Here is a 20,168-nt window from a genome sequence, read left to right as displayed (position 1 = left end):
TATAATAATTATAAAATATAATTAAAATTTCTTTTTGATGAATAAAAATATATAAATTTAACACAAGAATGACTTAGAACACAATTATCCAAATTTTGATAAATAATGTAGAATGGAGTTGTCGACTTCACCCTTTGACATAAAACTTAGAGCAATTGGGTCCTCACATGACTCAAATGCTTGTCTGTATGCATCTCTTTTTATATCAAAACTTGAAAAATGTTCAACCTGACTTTGCACAGGAACATGTTTTTTTATCTTTGGACTTTTTTGCCCATTTTTTGGACTTCCGGCCAAGTTTCCCGCTCACACTTTATGAGACATTGATGCGGTAAGTATTTCGTGATTTAGATATAATATTAAACTAATTAAAATTTTATCATTACAAAAACCCTCGCATTATGATTTTTAAATTTTAAAATGATTCATTTTATTTGAATTATGAAAGTGCTAAAATTTTCAGACATGTAGATGAATTTAGATTTAATATATTAAAATTTTTTGACATAAGTAAACACATGTTAAATTTTGATTTATATATTTTAAATATGCTCCACATCAAATTTAAGATGATGTAAACAAACATTTAAAATTTAATCTACCACTAAATACATGTTCACATTTAATGTATCAGATGACACTATATTGATTTGATATTGATATTTTAATGAATCAATTTAAAATAAATTATATATCAATTTGAAAAAAAATATTTATAATTTAAGGATGTCGAATGAAATTAACCTATCTAAAAGTATACTTTTTTTTGGTTAAAATCTAAAAATATATTAAAATATTATGCAAATTATTTGAATATAGACCTATTTATGGGCCGAGTCACCTGACCTGTACCAGCCCAAAAGTCCATTTGAAAATTGAGAAGGTTTGAGTAAAAATATAGGTCCAAAAAATAAATTTGAGAAAAGAAATAAGACTCATTTAGAAAACGAGCCGGGCCTCGAGTAATACTTTTTTTGACCTGGCCCGAATATGTTTTTTTTACTATTTTTTACTGTTATTTTTTTATATTTTCTTGTTATTTTTTCAATATCTTACTACTATTTCACTATTGTTATCGGGCTAAACTGAATTCAGGTCTAATAAACAGACTTAAAATATTTAATTAAAATCAACTCAACCCAATTGATGAACATTTCTACCCAAAACTTCCATTATCATCGGATCCTATTATTATCTCCTTAGATCACCAAGAAGATTTGGCCGCATCCAGTTGCAGATCACACAGCACCGTATAGAACTGTCGCCTTTCGATCCTCAATCTCAACCATCTGCCATGATTCCATTTGCCACGTGGATACAGGGTCCCACTTGACTATTTCTCGTCTTTTTAAAGTTTTACCTCAACTTTCTATTCTAAAAACCAAATCAGAGGACAGAGTCGACAGGACGTTCATTGCCTTTCTTTTTATTTTAGACTCAAAAGTTGGGTCATTTGGTGTGGGCCTCTAAAAAATGATAAGTCAACTCATGATTTTTTTTCTTTTGAATAAATTTATTTCCGGGAAATTTGAATTTTTTTCTTTGAAAGTGGGCAAATACTCCCCCTGGGTCGTCTTCTTCATTGCATTTAAGGATATTACAGTCTTTTTCACTGCAACAAGCAACTTCCACTATTGAGTATTGACAGCTTTTATAATATCTTTCCTCCAACTTACTTTAGAAGGGATAGTACCCAAAATTATTGTTGACTATTTTTTTAAAATAATTAATATAATGGGAACTTTTTTTGAACTTCAGAAAGGTTATAGCAAAATGTTGGCCCAAATAAACATTTGATCCATAAATAAATTTTGTTCGTATTACCCAAAAAAAAATGCTTAGCCATTAAAAAAATTTAAATCTCGGGTTAAAAAGTTTTTATTTGAGGAAAGGAACTAAACTCCAAAGTTAAAAAGAGTATCATATGACTACAGTAGTCCTCCCCGAATAAGCTTTAACTGCACATTAAAATTTTAAGATATGTGCGGCAGAACGGCACCGTTTGACTTGGCGATTTGCAGATTTAAATCTTGATATATTATTATGTAGTACGAGATAAAATAAACTAGGAATTTGACAGTCAATGCTCGCAAGAAGTGAAGCAAAAAACAGGCCTTATTTGTTTGGTAGCTGTTGTCTGCAGCATCCCTATTTTGAAACTCTTCTCCATTTCACACACTCTCATCCATCTCCCTATAAAATCCAAACCTACCCATTTCTAGCTTCTTCACTTACTAACTTCTCCATCAGGTAACATCACTGTCTTCGCTCCCTCTCTCTCATCATAATTTCGGCTTCCTCTCCCGTCGTAATGTCTTATTCTCTTTCTTTTGTTGTTTCTGTTGTTGGGTTTCTCAGATAGAGAGAAGAAGAAGAAAGTGAAATGGCGGTCAGTTCTAGAGGGAAAATGACAGAGTTTGGGGGGATTGTTTCAAGGAAGTGGAATGATAGAGAAATAAGCCCAGAAAGAAACAAAGTCTGGATTGAACCCAAGCCTCACAACAACAAGTCTTCCCTCACTGAAAGAAAGGTTGCTGTTGTTTATTATTTGTCCAGGAGTGGTCAGCTTGAACAACCTCATTTCATGGAAGTTCCTCTCTCTTCTAATGATGGACTTTATCTCAAAGGTATGACAATTAACCCCTCCCATTGCACTTTTCTTTCTGGGTTTTGTCTTATGGTGAAGAAAAGAACATGTAAATCTTTTTTGTTTCTCTACTTTCTTTGTTTCTATCTCTGTTGTTTGGTTTCTCAGAAAATTAAGTGTTCAAAATTTTGAATTTACTTTCACGTTCCAAGAAATGCCTTTTGCAAATTGGTTTTACCTAGCTATAGCTGCTGCCTGCTGCAGCTGACAAAAAGCGAATTTTCTGTTTTCCCTTTAAGAGAAAAATATATTTAAAAGTGCTCTTTTTCCCGGGAAAAGAAAAAGAAAAGAATTAAGTTTAAAATTTCAAAAGCTTTTTATTTTTACTTTTGATCGGATGCTGAGAAAAGTACCTTGTTTTCCTATATTCCTTACAATTTTCTAAATCTTTTGCTTCAGATGTAATCAACCGCCTAAACCTCCTTCGAGGCAAAGGCATGGCTAGTCTATACTCTTGGTCTTCCAAACGGTAAAACGCTCACTCATTCCCAACCATTTGATCAGATTACTATTTCCCTTCACTGTCTGATATTAATAGTCCTGCTTTGATTGTTAAAACTCAGGAGCTACAAAAACGGATTCGTTTGGCACGACTTAGCAGAAAACGATTTCATTTACCCATCTCATGGCCAAGAATACATTCTCAAAGGATCGGAGATTCTCAACCACACGATCAACTCTCAAGCACTTGACATAACGTCGTCTTCTTTTCGATTACCAAAACCGGCGGAGTCTCAGAAGTCAGAGAACGAGCATGATTTTCCGTCAATAAGACGACGGAGGAATCAGTCTTGGAGTTCCATTGATCTCCATGAGTACAAAGTTTACAAGTCTGAGTCGAGACCCGAATCAATCGGGAGAATCGCTGCTGATCCGTCGACTCAGACTGATGATAAGAGGAGAAGAAGAAAAGCGTTGGTTAAGGAACCGGAAATCGAAGAGTTAGAAAGTACTGAAGGTCAAAGTCAAGAGTTGGAGCTGAATCATACTACGGAGCTGAGTAGGGAAGAGATTTCACCTCCACCGTCGGATTCAAGCCCGGAGACATTGGAATCCTTAATGAAAGCTGATGGACGGTTGAGACTGGGCAACGGTGGTGGTAGTAACGAAGATAGCTTGAACCGTACGGCTGAGAGTTGCCCAAGTGGGAGGATTAAGGCGTCGTCCGTTTTGATGCAGTTGGTATCGTGCGGTTCGATGTCGTTTAAGGATTGTGGAGCCAGCTCAGAGAAGGATGAAGGGTTCTCGTTGATTGGACATTACAAATCGAGGTTACCACGCGGGGCAGGGAGTTGTAGCCAGGTGGGAAAAGAAGCTGGGATTGAGAGGGAAACGGGGAGCTTCTCAAGGGTAAGCTTGGAAGATAAAGAGTATTTTAGTGGGAGCTTGATTGAGACCAAGAAAGAGGAGATCCCTAACTTGAAGAGATCTTCTTCTTACAATGCTGATAGGTAATCCCCAAAATTCATTTGTGAAGCATTTTAATTATCAATTACGTTTTAAGTTTACTTTCATTGCTGCTCAAAATCTTATATTTGATGTATAATTAAGTAAATAATAACTATATTCTTTACCTCCTTATAAAAACAGTAAAACTAATTTATCTTGTATTTCGAATGTAATGCCAAGGAATCTAAGTAATTAAACTCTTGATTTAGACATAAACCCAATACTGAAGTGAAGAAGCACTGATGATGGTACAATGAGAAAATAGGTTTGAAGCTTTAGTTGAATAATGAACTGTTCCTTACCTGCAATGCAAGGAATGCCTCACCTTTCCAGGGATTTCAAGTCAGATTATTGGTTCTATTTCTGAATATCTGACCCTGCGGGCCTGTTTTATGTATTGAATGTAAAATTCGTACGGGTTTTGCCCGAAAGGCCAGCTTTTGTTACACATATGTAACTAAATACTCTTCATTTGTTTAAAAGTCTTTGTATTCAAATATGAGTGCCTGTGATGTTTTGAATTATATGAAAAATCTTTGAAATTTTGAATATAGGACCTATGCTTGACTTTGGATAACACAGCTGTCATGTATGTGTATGTCTTCCATGGCTGTATTTTTGTTTTGGTATCAGCTGTATGTCTTAAGGAAGGACAGATTATATAAGAAGCTGGCCATTGACATTAATGATCCGTAACCGAATCCCAGGTGGTCCTGGAATTTAAATCTTGCGGTTGGGTTTTAATGTAATGAAACTTATTCGGCAAATGATTTGACTACATTAGTACTAGCTTTGAAGGAGGGACCAGGTAGATAAACACAATTTCTGTTGAGAGTTTTAAGCTTAAATTCTTATTAGATGCTTGATCTGGTTCTGCTTTGTTTGTTGGTCTTTTAATTGGGTTAATTTGGGAACATTTTAATCAGCAGGAGCTCGCAGCTGCAGCTGGCCGGAAAGGAGATGGACGGAGTGCGTACAAAGTGCATACCGAGGAAGCCGAGAACTTAGTGATGGAAGAAAAAAGTCAACACCGTCGCATGACACCAATGAAAGTAGAAGCTATAATTGACAGACGCGATGTCTAGATCTGAATTAGTTATGTGAATTGTAGTAATTTGTAGTTTCGTAACTAGACAGTGAGAACTATTGCGAATAACAATGGCAAATTATTTATAGAGCAAGCTGCTTCGCGGACGGTTTGCCTTCGCAATGATAGGAAGCGCAGGGTTGGGTGATTGGTGCCTTGGTTTTTGTGGGAGTGGCTAAGTCTTGTTGTCGGTGCACGGGCGATAACCTCTAGTTGTGATATGTCCTTTTTGACACTAATTTAGTTCGACTCTGAATTAAAACATAGGAAATGGAATTTCATCCTAGGTCTTATCGTCCGCTTTGGGCATTGGTGTCACTGACGAGTGTTCTTCATGGTGATTGGAGATGTGAAAAATTCACCAATCTCTACCAAGAAAGTTGCAACATTTACTTTGCTAATATTTTACTGACAATTTGGAATAGGAGTAATTTTTGATACATTGGTAATGTAGAAGTCTGTATTTTTAGGTAATTAGATGGTATGTCATTAAAAATTAGGTTATACCTAAAAAGTTTTGATGATGATGTGGTATCATTTAATTCATTAATGGTGTACAAACCATATATAGATCACCCGTTAAGATAACTAAAATTTCCAAATGAAAACTTTTACTATTGAATGGTTACTTGGGTGAAATACCGAGTAAAGTGAATTAGAGTTAGGTTGGAGTTTCATTTTTAAAGATGATTCAGGGCCAGTTTTTAATTGCTTTTGAAAAATATTTTTGAGAAGTGCTGTAGAAAAATGTTTTTGAGAAGTATTTTTAAAAAGTTTGGTTTAAAATTTAAGTGTTTAGCATTGCTGTTAAAAAGTACTTTTGAGAAATAAAATGTTCATTTTAGACATGTTATTATCAAGTAACAAATATGCATTTAAATAATATTTAAATTAGTTAATATTATTATATTTTAGTAATAATATAAAAAAATTATTATAATTTGTTGTTAATATTTTAATATATAAAATATTATTTTTAAGCAATAAATATTAATTATTTATAAAATTTAATTAGAATATATAAACTATATTTTAAATATTTAAATATTTGTAATTAGTATTTTAAAAAATATTTTTTTTATTTTTAATTAATGATTTTAACACAATTGTAATTAAACACCAAGAAAAAAAAAGAAAAATACTATGTTATTGGAGGGGTGAAAAAGTAATTAAGTACTAAAAAATACTTTTGGGAGGGAAAAAGCTAAAATTTTTAGCTTCTCCTTCTCAGCTCCTTTTCAGAAGTGATTTTGAAAAGCACTTTTAAAAGCAGCTTGTTCTTCACAGTTTTTCTTTCAAAAGTACTTTTGAAGTCAGAAGTATTTTTTTTAAGTAATGAAGAACTGGCCTCAATATTTAAAGAGTGGGCGGTATCAGTTGAGCAAAATGCCCTTGTTAGCTAAGCAGCCAATAAACCTAAGATGAATTGTTGGACTTTCCTTTCTATTTAGACAAGTTTAAAGCCCAATTTCAACAGTTTCAGTCAACTAGTAGCTAGTACTGTACAATATTAATTTCCAAAAGGGCCCAAGAGGCGCATTGCTTCCTTCCGCCAAACTTTACTTGCATGATGAAATTCCTGGAAAGGTAAGATATATATGATGTGACCAGAAACAGAACTGAAATTATTAAACTTTCCTTATTGCAAAGCAATAAATTGCAGTTTTGTTATGCAGAAAATCTGGCTGCTTTTCAACCAAAAGAAAAACCATCATTAAAACTCCACAACCCACTGTCCTATACGCATTTAAACATATATATATTAATAGGCAAAGAATATTAACATTCGATTTCCTAACCTCTTATAAAGACGAATTCAAACATATGAACTTTGTATGTAAATGTATAAAAGATGTAATACTTGATTTTTTTTTCTTAAATAATTTGATCACATAAGTAGAAAATTTTGAAGAAGAAACTGAAGTTTTAGTTTGCCAAAAATTGTGATGGTTGTTGCAAATAGATTAAGATGATTGGTAGTAGTAAGCAAATAAACTTGTTTCATTGCGTGTTAACTCAGCTTTGTTTTTGTTAAACCATATGCATAATGACCAAATTAGCCACGAAGAGCTACCTTCGGATTCTGACCATTTACAACTGAATTTCACCCCATTTACCATTTCATGAACCAAATTAGACCAGATGGCGTTTTAGTCATTTTAATTGCAAAATTGACCTTCCAATTCATATATCATCCCATATATACATTAGTACACTAAGGCATGTTAAAAAATTGTTTTTTTTTTATTATAAATAAATATATATACTCTTAAATTTGAGAGAATCTCTCTAAAAGCTCTACGCAAAGCCCTCTCTTTTTCTTCCCAGGGAAAAAAAATCTGAACATGTTTCAGTAGGTTTTTATAAAGAATAGAAGATTGTGTCTATTCGCATGTCGATGTCGTTTGTTTTGTGTTGGCACATTGTCTAAAAACAACACACTTTGAAACTTCTTTACTTGCCTGTAGATTTTCTCATCAGGTAACACATGAACAACTATCTACCTGCTCCTTTTCTTTTCCTTCCTTATTTCATCGAAGCTACCATTGAACACAAAGCTGTTTGTTCCTTTCTTTGTTTAGTTATTGCATATTAGTTGCCACTATTCCTTTCAGGATCCTATTGTTTATGTTTTTCTCATGGTTTGTGATATATATATTGGTGGTGTTTATAATTAATGGGTTTTGCTCTTTTTGATGAATTGTAACATAGTTATCGTAATTCTTGTTTTGCTGGAGTCAGCGGGTTTTGTTTTTAGATTCAATTGGGTGTCTTTTTTAGGCTGATGGGTCCTGTAAGAGGGTTAAAGAAAAGAAGAAAGGTAGAGAAGAAACCTGAAGAAAATGCCTCTGCTTCTTCTGAGATGGAACGGTCTGTTGATTGGTGGGATGCGCTTTCCAAGAGGATGAATGGTATGTTTTCTTTTAACAGTTTTACTGTGTCTGACTCTTGAACATTTTCTTTTTCCTGTTTTTATTGTCTTTATTTTGAACTGTTCTTTTTGGTTACCGTGTATTGGTATTTGCTTTAGTTAGTCATTCATGGCATTGCAGATATATAAACTTAACAGTTGACAGATTTTCAGGTCATGGCTGAAGACAAATTTGACTGGCTTTACAATTTATATCGTTTTCGATTAATATATGAATGCATAGGAAATACATTTAGGACCATGTATGCAGGATCCCTAATCTGACTTTCAAGTGGTTCTGTTAACCTAACACTCTTTTTTGTTTATGTTATTAAATGGGGAAGAAGATTGGTTTAGTTGTTAACAGATAGCTAATGAAGTTGAAAAACTGATTCTCATCTTACATTTGAAGTTTGTGATTGGATTTACTTTGAGGAAAGCTTTAAGTTATTAATGGAGACTCTGCAAGTGAGAAATGGAGTTGTAAATAAAAGGGGCTTGTTATTAGTTCTTTCTAGATGACTTTTATTGTTTGTGAAAGCAGATTGTAGATAACTTGACTATACATTTGTAATAGCCAATGTAGGTGAAACAAACAATCTTTTTTCTTATTCTTCTTCCTCGTCCTTTTTATTGATTTATCTTAATTCTTTATCCTTTCATCTTGAAGATTCTTCTCTTTTGGTTTATGTTAAATGCTTTATCCATTGGTCCTTTTGAATATTGTTCTTGTTCTGCCAGAAACATGCCATCAACAGAATGAGTGGTCTTTCCATTTCTTGAAATATTATCTTTCACATATATGTAGTCCTTACTTGTACAGTCATTACATGTTTTGATTGAAAATGCTACAGAGCAAGTAAATCCAGAATAATAAGATCTTTAACATGAAAGGTTACTGATAAGATCAATCAAGTTATTTACCAGGTTATTAGGCAGGAATTAATTCCCTTCATATTCTGCATTCATGAGTTCAACCTGCAACGGCTTGTATCATTCAAAATAACAAGGGTTTCAACTGGTCAAACTATCGCTTAATGTGTTCTGATAAATATGTCACTTCTTGATGAGAAATTGCTTGTGTTCAGAACACTGAATTCTTCCTATTTTTTATTACTCTTTGTCCATGTATCTGTTTCCCTTGTTTTCTTTGATTGTCTTCTCAGTGCTGGCTTCTATATGCTGGTTTAATATCTTGTGATTCTTGTCGTTTTACATTGAAATTCAATACACCATGCAAGGGCACATTAGTTTTAGTTACCTGGAAAATGTTAAAGAAATGGCTGATAGTTACTTTGAACATGTTAACAGAATGGCTGGTAATCCTATGTTTCACTTACCAGCAAGTTCCATGGGTTGAAATTTTTTATTTCTCCCATTTTCAAGCTATACACAGATGATATTTTTTCATAACATTTGTTTTTAGCTACGGTTCACAATTCAGTAGATTACATTGACTAGTGTCAGTTGAAAAACAATGGGATTTGTCAATGAGGAGAGATTAAGAAAGAAGACATAAGATAAGAGTTAAAGAGCTTGACGCAGGTCAGTAGAAACTAAGCTTTGATTGGAAAAGTAATTGCCAATTAAGCTAATGTGTATGCTCTAACCAATCCAGATAGTCCTCTAATCAAATTCATGATGTTGGTTGCCCTTGTTCCATGAGCCTTCTTTTCTTGGCTCTACCCGGATAAGACGAAGAGGACCGCTCTGAATTTAGTAACTTATCTTCCTTTTTCTTTCTCAACAAGATGTGAGTTGTCTTTACGATGATGAGTAATAGGAGAATGTAGTCATCTTGTTTAATCAAAGCTTCTGCATTGGTATTAGCAGTCTGTCACATTGGTTTCTACCAGTCCCAACTGTAATTGTTGCAAACTAGATTCAACAGACACTGTCATGCTTCAACTTTATGTGCATCATTTACCTATTTAATGTTCCAATTATAAAAAATTATGCGTGTCTACTCTATATTTTCAATTCCTATGGCTGTATATTGTTTAATGAAATGAGACTAAGAAGGTTATATTTTTCTCATTGATACAGTAATCCTGATAGTTGAAATAATGTTCAATAGTTACTAGTGAAATCCCATAGATCATCTACTCCAAGTCTCCAACCCTATTGACCCATGCTATTTGCAGGTCTTCAATCGCCATCTAAAGGTCTGGACAAGTTCAAATCAGTTTTCAAAATTTCCAGAAAAACTTTCAGCTACATATGTTCACTCGTGATGGAAGACATGATGGCTAAGCCAGGAAATTTCACATTTTCAAATGGAAAACCTTTGTCTTTCGAAGATCAAGTAGCTGTAGCTTTGAGAAGGCTAAGCTCTGGTGAATCACTAGTGACAATTGGTGATCTGTTCGGGCTGCATCGCTCTACTGTCTCGCAATTGACCTGGCGCTTTGTAGAGGCCATGGAAGAAAGGGGTCTTCACCACTTGCATTGGCCTTCCACTGATGCAGAAATGATGGAAATAAAGTCCAAATTTGAAAAGATTCAAGGACTTCCCAACTGCTGTGGTGTGATTGACACTACTCATATTACGATGTGTTTGCCTTCATCAGACCCTGAAAGTAAGGTGTGGCTCGATCGTGAGAAGAATCATAGCATGGTCCTGCAGGCAATTGTGGACCCTGAAATGAGGTTCAGGGACATTGTTACCGGTTGGCCAGGTAAGATCGACGACTGGCTGGTGTTTCAGAGTTCAAATTTCTATAAACTGTGTGATAAAGGAGAAAGATTGAATGGCAAAAAAGTTGAGGTGTCTAAAGGATCAGAAATAAGGGAATACATAATCGGAGACTTAGGCTATCCTTTGTTACCCTATCTTGTTATACCATACAAGGGGAAAGAGCTACCAGAGATTAGCACTGAGTTCAATAAAAGACATTCGGCGACTCGGCTGGTGGCACGCAGGGCCTTGGCAAGGCTGAAAGAAATGTGGAAGATCATCCAAGGGGTGATGTGGAGACCTGACAAACATAAGTTGCCCAGGATCATCCTGGTTTGCTGCTTGCTTCACAATATTGTTATTGACTTGGAAGATGATGATGTGCAGGATGAAATGCCTTTGTCTCATGACCATGATTCGGGTTACCGACAACGGATTTGCGAATCTTTTGACATTGAAGGTGTCCACCTGAGAGAGAAACTTTCTGTCTACTTGTCTGGGAAATTACCACCTTAAATTACTTTACCATTTCTGATTCCTGATCGGTAGTTTATTGACATAGAAAAAGGTTTAAAATAGGATCTTTGGCAGACAACCATTTGATTGAAGTTGGTTTTCTTTTTGTTTGTTCAATTTAAAATTGTAAAAGTTAACACAATCAAGTGCATTTTTGAAGCAGGCAGGCTCCTCAAATTATAAAGGGAAGACGGGAAATTTTAGATCGCTCATGGAACGAAATAGGCATGCTTGCTCAATTATACTGGAACTATCCAATCCACCCTTTTTAACTTGTGACTTGCAAAACAAGTTAAACGACTGAATATTAGTGTTTCTCTTCTGGATTGTTAAGCGTGTTTTCCTTTGCAAGCCCTTTATCTTAAGCCATTATCAAACTCAAAAGAAAACAAAAGAAATCTCATTGACACACACAAACCAAAGCCTCCAAACCAGGGATCATCATTTTGGTTGCAAAATAATCACAATCTGGCTAAGAGAATATACAAAATGAACACAAAGCTATTATATATATTTGAACATCACAAAAGTAACATTAACTTCTTGAACAAGCAATGTAAGAAACCTAAAACAAAATATACGTCCGAGAATTAAGAAGAGAAGACTCCTATTGAGTTGTGTCCGACAACTTTTAGCATTGTTGAAGCTATTCCACAACTTAAATTTTAATACTTACTTAGTCGTAGCCTATTCGAACCTTTAGATTGGTGGAAAAATGTATTTAAACACACTTAAACTCGTGTCTTTCTGGTTATTGAAATAATAAATTTACCTATTGAACTTAAACTCAATTAGCTGTCTCAATCTTGTTATATTTTGACTTTTGATTATAAAGAATATTTGATATTATTTTTTATTTTAAAATTTTTTAATGAATTAAAATTTAAGATAATATACTTTAAAGACTTACAATGAAATAAATTTTATAGTATTTAATAACTAAATAATTTATATAAAAAAATTTCAGAAATTTCTACTGTGACTGACTGGGACTTACAAACACCAGTTCTTACCTTACCTAATAGTTAATAAAATCTGTATAACAACTGTCAAAGCTTTATTGGCAGCTGTAGTGGACTTTACCATATTTAAACCATTAAGAACTGGACACGTATCGATAATTCCCTTGAATCCCCACCTTACACCGCTCGTTCAAGATTCTCTTTCCATAAACAAGCCCAAGAAGAACAAAATCGACGAAATCCACCCTTAGATGAAGTTAATCACAAACAATCGACAGCAAGATCCATCGCTTGCAAAACACGTGTACGTTAATGATGTAGGTAACCGTGTCGTGTGATAAAGCAGTTGTAGTCTAACAATTCTGATAATTCTTTTTCACGAGGAAAGATCCGGTGCTCCTCACTCACAAAGCAACAATTAACTCTCTCTCCCTCTCGTTCTGTTCGCCGGTAAATTCATCATAAAATCCTCGCTTTTTTCCGGTGGCGAAGCAAGGTAAAGGTCTTCGAAAATTGAAGGAAATGGAACACTTTTTCTTTAAATTTATTTTTAGGGTTTTTCTATTTCATCAGTTTTATGAAGTTTTTTCTTTTTATCCATTTCATTATCTGGGTTTCTACGAAAACTTTATGGATGTTATTTTCTTTTAACGAAAAATTTCAGGGGAAGCTTTGAATTAGGGTGATCTAAGCAGAGATTATATGCTTTGATTGAGAATTAGAGGAGGAGAAGAAGAAGAAAAGGGAAGTGTGTCATCTCCAGTTGAAGTAGTGGGAAGCTGGAAAGAAATGGTATATCATTTTATCTTCTTTTATGACAAAAAAACGGATGGGTATTATTTATTTTCCATTTTATCGTCGGTTAAATTTGTTAAATATTTGAATTTTTTTAACTTAATGAAGTGTGTATGTTTAGCTGATTTATTCTTTTCTGATCTTTAGTAAGTATATGTAAATAAACTTTTTAAAATTATACTAGCAGTGCGAATACAATAGATTTTATATACAATTAGTTTTGCTTTTGCTTTAGAATGATTAAAATGCAACCTTTTTGTTAATGTGAGAAGTGATTGTGTGTGTGTGTGTGTTTTCCCAACCCTTAACCATGCTTTGTTGGTTAATGGATCATTGAAGTATTACAAATAAGCAACTTCTGAGTGATTGTTTCTGGCAGTCTTTTCAGAATAAGAGTTTTTGGATGGCAAAGGGTCCTCCACATGTGTCTGATGGAGATGTAGCATTCGATAATCCTTCAAGAATCGAACCCAAGCGATCACATGGTTGGTTTGTTGATGCTGAGTCGCAGCTGTTCCCTAACAAGAAGCAAGCTGTACAAGCTGCAAACAACAAATCAAGTTCAGGAATTTCTAATTCAAATGTTTCGCCTTGGGAAAATGTTTCCAGTTTTCAGTCTGTTCCTAGCCATTTTATTGATCGGTTGTTTGGTTCCGAATCTGAAAGGTCTGTCAGTTTCACTGAAAGGAACATATCTCCCATAGAAGCAGATAACATCAGACGAAAAGGCATTGAAGATCATTTTGGTGAAGATGCATCTTTTGGTTTGTCGATATCTCCTTCAATTGAAGATCCTGAAACATGCTTTAATTATGGTGGAATTAGGAAAGTTAAGGTCAATCAAGTTAAGGACTCCGATTCTGGTATGCATGATCCAAAGGAACTTAGTTTTAGTAGGGAAAGTAACAGTGACATGTCTAATATTGAGGCGTATAATGGGGAAAATGAAAATAGTTTCATTTCAATGGGGCATAGCTATGATAAGCAGTGTGATAATGTTGCAGTAATGAGTCATACCTATAACAGGGATGATATGCGTATCACCACTCCTGCCTACAGTAAGGATAATGAAATTCCAATATCAATGGCCAACGGTTATGTTAAAGAGGATGCCAATATTCTTTCTTTCGGTGGCTTTCATGAAGAACATGAGATTATCCCTGTGGGCAGGCCTCTTGGTAGCTTTGACCCATCATACTGTCAATCTGCCAATCCAACACTGGAAGACAGTTCCGGAAAACAGCTGGACACATCAGCTGCTAGTTCCATTCCAAGTGCAACTCAAACTGCTAAACTAAGATCTGAATCTGCTGCAAGGACTAAGCCAGAGTTCAAATCATCAAAGAAAGACGCCCCAAACAGCTTCCCTTCAAATGTCAGAAGTTTGATATCGACTGGTATGCTTGATGGTGTACCTGTGAAGTACGTATCCTTGTCACGGGAGGTAACTGGATAGTTCTTTTTTTCCGCTCTATTTAAGTTGCAATTGCTTTCTACCTTACTGTTTTATCCCTGTATGTAATAAGGAGCTTTGTGGAGTTATAAAAGGTTCTGGCTATCTTTGCGGGTGCCAATCATGTAACTTTTCCAAGGTGAGCCATCCTATAGTTTCAAAATTGGTGAGCTCAACTTTTTGCTTTCTCATCCATGATTTATATGATTGTGCTTTAGGTGTTGAATGCATATGAGTTTGAGCGCCATGCTGGTTGCAAAACCAAGCATCCGAACAATCACATTTACTTTGAGAATGGAAAGACCATCTATCAAATAGTACAAGAACTGAGGAGCACACCTGAGAGCCTGTTGTTCGATACAATTCAAACCGTTTTTGGTGCACCGATTAATCAGAAATCTTTTCGCATTTGGAAAGGTAAATTAGATTTTATTTAGCTGTCTCATAAAAAAATAAAAAATATTTGATTGTGATTGTATGAGCATGAAAGAATTTTTGCTGCCTTAAAAGAGTGAGGTTGCAGTACTGACTCTCTTTTTAACTTCCCACCTTTCCAGAATCATTTCAAGCAGCAACTCGCGAACTTCAGCGCATTTATGGGAAAGAAGAATTAAACCTATAGGTTGTTATTTTCCAAACAGGGCACTCTCTACATGTAAGATAAAGCAACAATCTCTTTGGTGAATCATCATGTGCATAGAAAAATAAACTAATTTAAGACTAGTGTATTTTATGAGAGTGTTTGGGTAGACATGTAAGTGTAAATAAGAATGCAAGTGGAGCTTAGCTGCTCATGTATTTAGGTTTTACGTATATGGTGTTATTGGGATTGCATCATATCAGTTTCTCTGCCTAATTTAGAGTAACTGAATCTAAGAGAGAAAATTTAAGTTGTATGGAAGTAACGATTCAGCGGAATTTATTCTGCTTAGTTTTCAAGACTCCTTGCTTCCTGTGGTAAGATTAGGCGGGCATTTATAACTAAACGGAGATGGAGAAATTATGGGTTAGTAATATAAAGAAACCACTTCCATTTTCCATTTCCTTCCCTACCAACAAATGAACTAGTCTTGCAAGCAGTCAGAACTTAGGCTTCCTGACATGAAGGAGCCGAGAGATGGGGGAGAAACAGAAGGTTATGTTCTTCACATGACACAAACAATTATAAAGAAAAACACTACATCCTCACACCCTAAAACAAGTTATAAAGAATGACAATAAGAAAATACAGGCACTCATCATCCAGTCACCACAATTAGTTTTCTCTTTCCCCTCCATTTTTTGAAGAAAAGTAGTTTTTAACATCCAATACGTGTCCCACCAGGTTTGAGCTCCCTTAGGTTGAACCACAGCAAGCCGGTCTTTGTGCAGCTTGACCAGCCCCAGCTGCCTGGTCAGGTTTATTGATCTTAATTGTTGAAGGCTACAACGATACAAAAATTCACAATCACATTGCAGAATAGGCATGATTTCTAATTATATGAGCCTCAGTTGTGTAATTTTTATTCAAGATAAGGCCGGCCATGTGAATTACCTCAGCCTTTAAGTCAGTATCGACGAGTCTTTGCTTTATGTCCCTTGCTATTGAAAAGAAAACTTCCTCCACATTTAGGTTAGTTTTTGCACTCTGCATGACAATTTGTTTTCAGTATTTAGCATCTCCAATTCAACTAGCAACCACAATCAACAAGCATCACTTACTGTTTCGAAAAATTTGATTCCATACTCGTCCGCAAGAGCTTGTCCCTTTGAGGTTGGCACAGCCTTAAAAAGAGAAAAATGTAGACTAAGATCAGAAAATAGATGCATCCATTTAACAAAATGCAAAGCGAGAAATGGGGAAAGAGGTGGGGGATGATATTAGTGCTTTTGTATCATAAAAAATGTGATCAACAGGTTGAATATCACCTCCATTCCTCAGTCCCGAAATCAGGAGACTTGGGAATGAGGACTATGCAAAAAGTGCACGGATCCAGAAACACACTTTGGCTTAGCAAAGACATCTACTAAAATCTTGTGGAGAGAAGAAGTATACCCTTTTGCTTTCATCCATGTCTGCCTTGTTTCCGACCAATATCTTGTTAACATTATCTGATGCATGCTGTTCAATGTTGCGAATCCAATTCCTAATATCTGCAAGGAGAGAGGCTCTCTGTAAGAGATTTAACATAAAAACCAAGTACTAGAACAACTAAAACAAGAGCAAAGCCTTAATATTTAGCTCATTAATAAAAGACCACCAAATTTGCAAATTTGAATAGAATAAGTTGAAATGTAAGGTCAAACAATTAACTAAACTAAAACAAGAGAATAAGGGATTTACTGTTGAACGAGGATTCATCCGTGACATCATAGACCAGCAAGATGCCCATGGCTCCACGATAGTAAGCTGTTGAAAAGATTGGTGCTAAAAATTAGGCATCAACAGAAACCATTTGCAGGAATGCAACATATGGAATATACATACATAGATCAATGTTAGACAAGTAGCCTAAGATTTAGGTTACCAAAAATCTCGTTAATACTTAATAAGAACATTATTCCATAAGAAAACAAATTGAAAATTTTGAAAGATATGCCCAGACCAGGAAGCAGCATGCCACACAACCATGGTAAACCTCCAATAAAGTTAGATTAAGACCAAAATGCGTCCCACTCCAGGTGGTAGGCATACGACATAGCATTATCATTGTGTATCATACACTGATTTTTAAACCCAAATCTTAAATCCTGAACTCTTGACTTGTTAAGAACATTATTTCATAAGAAAACAAATTGAAAATTTTGAAAGATATGCCCAGACCAGGAAGCAGCATGCCACACAACCATGGTAAACCTACAATAAAGTTAGATTAAGACCAAAATGCGTCCCACTCCAGGTGGTAGGCATACGACATAGCATTATCATTGTGTATCATACACTGATTTTTAAACCGAAATCTTAAATCCTGAACCCTTGACTTGTTAATCTGGTCTAATAGGATCACAACATTGACTGATAGGCGACATTTCTGGTTCCTTAAATTTTCCTGTAGCATGTGTAGTGTAGGAGACCTTTACTTGAACTAGCTTCTAGGCTTCTTAAACAGGTCGTTCCTGCTCACACATTCAGCTATTGGTTTGTGGCAGCAGAGCACTGCCTCTAAGATATCCTTCTCCCCTGAAAAACACAGCTTCTTCCCACTCCCCAGCTTGTTATCAGGAACATGTTTTCCAACAAGACTAACCCAACTCTTTTCTCCCCAACTTAGAAAACATGGAATGTTTTCAGCTAAATTGATAGACTAGAAATCTCCATGGTAGATGATGGCAGGGCAATGATTCAACCATATCATTTTCCTCATACAAGTAATATGACCATCTCGGTAAGATTGAAATGAAAGAAATATGCTAACTAAAACACTCACCAGTTGTGATTGTCCTGAACCGCTCCTGCCCAGCTGTGTCCCAAATTTGGAGCTTTATCCGTTTGCCATCAAGCTCAATGGTTCTTATCTTAAAATCAATACTGCAAGTGGATTAATCGCGTTGTGAAAGTCATTCATTTAGATAAAATAAGCTAGACAAAGGGTTCCATTTGAAACTACGCACCCAATGGTGGTGATAAAGCTGGTCGTAAAGGAACCATCTGAGAACCGTAAAAGTAGGCAACTCTTACCAACACCTACAAATGTAAATAACATTAGATATAAAGGTCCTAGCAAGCCTTGAATGCATATCAGAGTATCAAAGTTCTATTTTATAAAGGCATCTAAATTTCAAAAGAAGGGAAACACATTTCATGAAAAAGAAAATTATTTTGAGGCAAAATCTAGAAATCAGATTAATTATAAAGAAATTATGAAATCATCAAAATCATTAACTTCAAATAACCAAGTTTTATCGAAATTAAAATACATAGATCTAACTGCTGCTCCTACCTAATCATATACAGCAAAACCGAAGGTCAACAAACCAATAACTACAGAAAAAAAAATTGCTTCTTCGACATTCTATAACTCGGAAAATCTAAAACTTAGCCCAAGGAAACTCATCGAAAGAGATTTGGAGAAACAAAACTGAGAGACACGGAATACATTAAAATGTGAGCTAAATCTAGTTAAACGATAAATTGTTTCGAGAAAAATGCATGGCAGAATAAATCTAAGAGAGCGGAGAAAGATAGGAGAATTCCAAGATCAGTTCGGTTATAAGGAAAACGAGAGATTAAATTGGAAGAAAAAAGAAAGTAATTGTAGAGATCAACGTACCACTGTCGCCGATCAATAGAAGCTTAATAAGGTAATCGTAATCAGCTCTAGCTCTTGCTGGTGGAGCAGCCATCGAAATCCTGCAAACAAACAAAAAAAATCTGAATCAATAGTTCACATTTCTACACTGGAATTCACGTAATTAAATAAACAAATTGATGGAAGTCGAAGATAAAACAGGAAAAGTACCAGATCGGATATTGAAAAAGAAAATCAAGAAAAAAAAAGAGAAGTTTCCAAAAAAGGTCAAATCTTAAAGACCATGGTAACAAAATTCAAGTTCTTTTCTGTTTGGCTGGTTTCTTATACTGATTTCTTCTATTTTTTGAAAAAATATAAAAATAAAAAGCCAAGGAAAAAAATTTATTACCCGCAAAATAGATCTTCTCCGAGGAAGATGGATAGCTAAAATCTGCAGTGTCCGCTTTCCCTTCTTCCTTTTCGTACTTTTTTTTCCCCAACTTTTCAATTCGTTGTATGCGCCGATCACCCCTCGCGCATGCTAGCAAATCCACTAATATCAACGGGAAGAGAAAGTGTGAAAAGACTCTTGTTTTGATGATTTCCTTTATAAAGCAGTGAAATTAATTAATTAACTAATAATCTAAGTATTTTTCCTGACAAACCAAGTAACAGCGCGTGGCAAATGCGTTTTGACATTCTGGCAATTTCCACGTGGCTTATCCTTATTGATGGATGGCTGGTGTGGGCCATAGGGAACCGGAGCTGAAGAAGTGAGCTGGCATCCTAATCATCCTTAGCCTTTAAATACTTAAATTAATGAATTACTTGCAGCTGGGTTTAGAGCAAAAGATCCAGTGTTTCGATTCATAACAATACTACACAGCACTGCAATCAATCAATCGCAGAATGATCGACGGTAATGAAAAAGATGGGGTCGCCCTTTGATAAATGGATGTGGGAACCAAGTCAAGCTGTCCAGTTGGGTTGGAGCAAGTTCCTCCCAATTTTCTGCCTTCTTTGTTAAGTAAAAAACAATAAAATTGTCTTCAATTGTGTCTGTCTCGTGCTTGATTTCATGGTAAAGTTGGATTCAATAGTTGACTTCAATTATTAAATGTTTTTATCGAGTCGAATGTTAGCTTTTACTGGATCAAATTTGGGGGGATACGTTTGGGATTTAGAGAAGATTTTGTCTAAAACAATTTTACGTGTAATATATTTATGGTGACAATTTTTTGTGTTTTACTTACAAGACATGAATTGCGTTGTTCTGTCCCAATGATCAGAACTTTATACAAACTGACAGCTAATATATGTAAGGTGTAGTCTTTTTTGATGCCTGCCTGGATCCTGCGAATGGAGACCATCTTGACAAGTAAAAAAGATGGCAATGATTGAGTATATTTAATACTCCAATTACCATTATTAGATTCAAATTCGATCATTAATTCCAACCC

At 35.1% G+C, this 20,168-nt stretch overlaps 4 protein-coding genes across 11 annotated transcripts; 3 read left to right on the top strand and 1 right to left on the bottom strand.

Moving 5' to 3' along the window:
• The first annotated feature begins 2,067 nt into the window (after positions 1–2,067).
• On the top strand, positions 2,068–5,464 carry LOC107906163 (protein SOSEKI 2). 6 transcript variants are annotated; one of them, XR_005913816.1, is made up of 6 exons: positions 2,079–2,250; positions 2,359–2,627; positions 3,047–3,116; positions 3,211–4,098; positions 4,804–4,904; positions 5,023–5,157. XR_005913816.1 is itself a non-coding variant. In XM_041093499.1 (5 exons), exons 2-5 carry the CDS (start codon positions 2,384–2,386, stop codon positions 5,102–5,104), a joined length of 1,281 nt encoding a protein of 426 aa, XP_040949433.1. In that variant the 5' UTR covers positions 2,068–2,250; positions 2,359–2,383; the 3' UTR covers positions 5,105–5,464. The 6 variants fall into 6 exon arrangements, 5 of the variants coding, with proteins under 5 accessions (XP_040949433.1, XP_040949434.1, XP_016688549.2 ...); XM_041093499.1 differs by lacking the exon at positions 4,804–4,904 and having other exon boundaries at positions 2,068–2,250; positions 5,026–5,464; XM_041093500.1 differs by lacking the exons at positions 4,804–4,904; positions 5,023–5,157 and adding an exon at positions 4,306–4,782 and having other exon boundaries at positions 2,068–2,250.
• Positions 5,465–7,406: 1,942 nt separating this feature from the next.
• Positions 7,407–11,446, top strand: LOC107906162 (protein ALP1-like). Of its 2 annotated transcripts, none has more exons than XM_016833059.2 (3): positions 7,407–7,664; positions 7,965–8,095; positions 10,239–11,446. In XM_016833059.2, the coding sequence occupies exons 2-3, from the start codon at positions 7,969–7,971 to the stop codon at positions 11,285–11,287; spliced, it is 1,176 nt and encodes a 391-aa protein (XP_016688548.2). In that variant the 5' UTR covers positions 7,407–7,664; positions 7,965–7,968; the 3' UTR covers positions 11,288–11,446. The 2 variants fall into 2 exon arrangements, with proteins under 2 accessions (XP_016688548.2, XP_016688547.2); XM_016833058.2 differs by having other exon boundaries at positions 7,437–7,664; positions 7,926–8,095.
• A 957-nt stretch (positions 11,447–12,403) lies between these two features.
• LOC107906159 (uncharacterized) lies at positions 12,404–15,436 on the top strand. Its single transcript, XM_041093495.1, has 6 exons — positions 12,404–12,745; positions 12,914–13,041; positions 13,424–14,488; positions 14,571–14,636; positions 14,716–14,914; positions 15,055–15,436. Exons 2-6 carry the CDS (start codon positions 13,039–13,041, stop codon positions 15,117–15,119), a joined length of 1,398 nt encoding a protein of 465 aa, XP_040949429.1. The 5' UTR covers positions 12,404–12,745; positions 12,914–13,038; the 3' UTR covers positions 15,120–15,436.
• A 77-nt stretch (positions 15,437–15,513) lies between these two features.
• LOC107906160 (ras-related protein RABE1c) lies at positions 15,514–19,550 on the bottom strand. 2 transcript variants are annotated; one of them, XM_041093496.1, is made up of 9 exons: positions 19,118–19,550; positions 18,748–18,827; positions 18,089–18,161; positions 17,905–18,005; positions 16,821–16,886; positions 16,533–16,630; positions 16,199–16,261; positions 16,032–16,124; positions 15,514–15,920 (listed from the first exon to the last, which is right to left on the bottom strand). In XM_041093496.1, the coding sequence occupies exons 2-9, from the start codon at positions 18,818–18,820 to the stop codon at positions 15,834–15,836; spliced, it is 654 nt and encodes a 217-aa protein (XP_040949430.1). In that variant the 5' UTR covers positions 18,821–18,827; positions 19,118–19,550; the 3' UTR covers positions 15,514–15,833. The 2 variants fall into 2 exon arrangements, with proteins under 2 accessions (XP_040949430.1, XP_040949431.1); XM_041093497.1 differs by having other exon boundaries at positions 18,937–19,288.
• Positions 19,551–20,168: the final 618 nt, after the last annotated feature.

The sequence above is a fragment of the Gossypium hirsutum genome, chromosome D05 (assembly GCF_007990345.1).
Source record: "Gossypium hirsutum isolate 1008001.06 chromosome D05, Gossypium_hirsutum_v2.1, whole genome shotgun sequence".
Lineage (NCBI taxonomy): Eukaryota > Viridiplantae > Streptophyta > Magnoliopsida > Malvales > Malvaceae > Gossypium > Gossypium hirsutum.
This window is presented reverse-complemented; position numbering and strand designations above follow the sequence as displayed.

Coding starts and splice junctions, on each gene's coding strand:
- LOC107906163 (XM_016833060.2), top strand. CDS start 2,384: ATGGCGGTCAGTTCTAGAGGGAAAATGACAGAGTTTGGGGGGATTGTT. Junction 2,628..3,046: donor TGATGGACTTTATCTCAAAG/GTATGACAATTA, acceptor CTTTTGCTTCAG/ATGTAATCAACCGCCTAAAC. Junction 3,117..3,210: donor TACTCTTGGTCTTCCAAACG/GTAAAACGCTCA, acceptor GTTAAAACTCAG/GAGCTACAAAAACGGATTCG.
- LOC107906162 (XM_016833059.2), top strand. CDS start 7,969: ATGGGTCCTGTAAGAGGGTTAAAGAAAAGAAGAAAGGTAGAGAAGAAA. Junction 8,096..10,238: donor GCTTTCCAAGAGGATGAATG/GTATGTTTTCTT, acceptor TGCTATTTGCAG/GTCTTCAATCGCCATCTAAA.
- LOC107906159 (XM_041093495.1), top strand. Junction 14,489..14,570: donor ACGTATCCTTGTCACGGGAG/GTAACTGGATAG, acceptor GTATGTAATAAG/GAGCTTTGTGGAGTTATAAA. Junction 14,915..15,054: donor ATCTTTTCGCATTTGGAAAG/GTAAATTAGATT, acceptor CCACCTTTCCAG/AATCATTTCAAGCAGCAACT.
- LOC107906160 (XM_041093496.1), bottom strand. CDS start 18,820: ATGGCTGCTCCACCAGCAAGAGCTAGAGCTGATTACGATTACCTTATT. Junction 16,887..17,904: donor GTTCAGGACAATCACAACTG/GTGAGTGTTTTA, acceptor TCTTTTCAACAG/CTTACTATCGTGGAGCCATG. Junction 16,631..16,820: donor GGATGAATCCTCGTTCAACA/GTAAATCCCTTA, acceptor CTCTCCTTGCAG/ATATTAGGAATTGGATTCGC.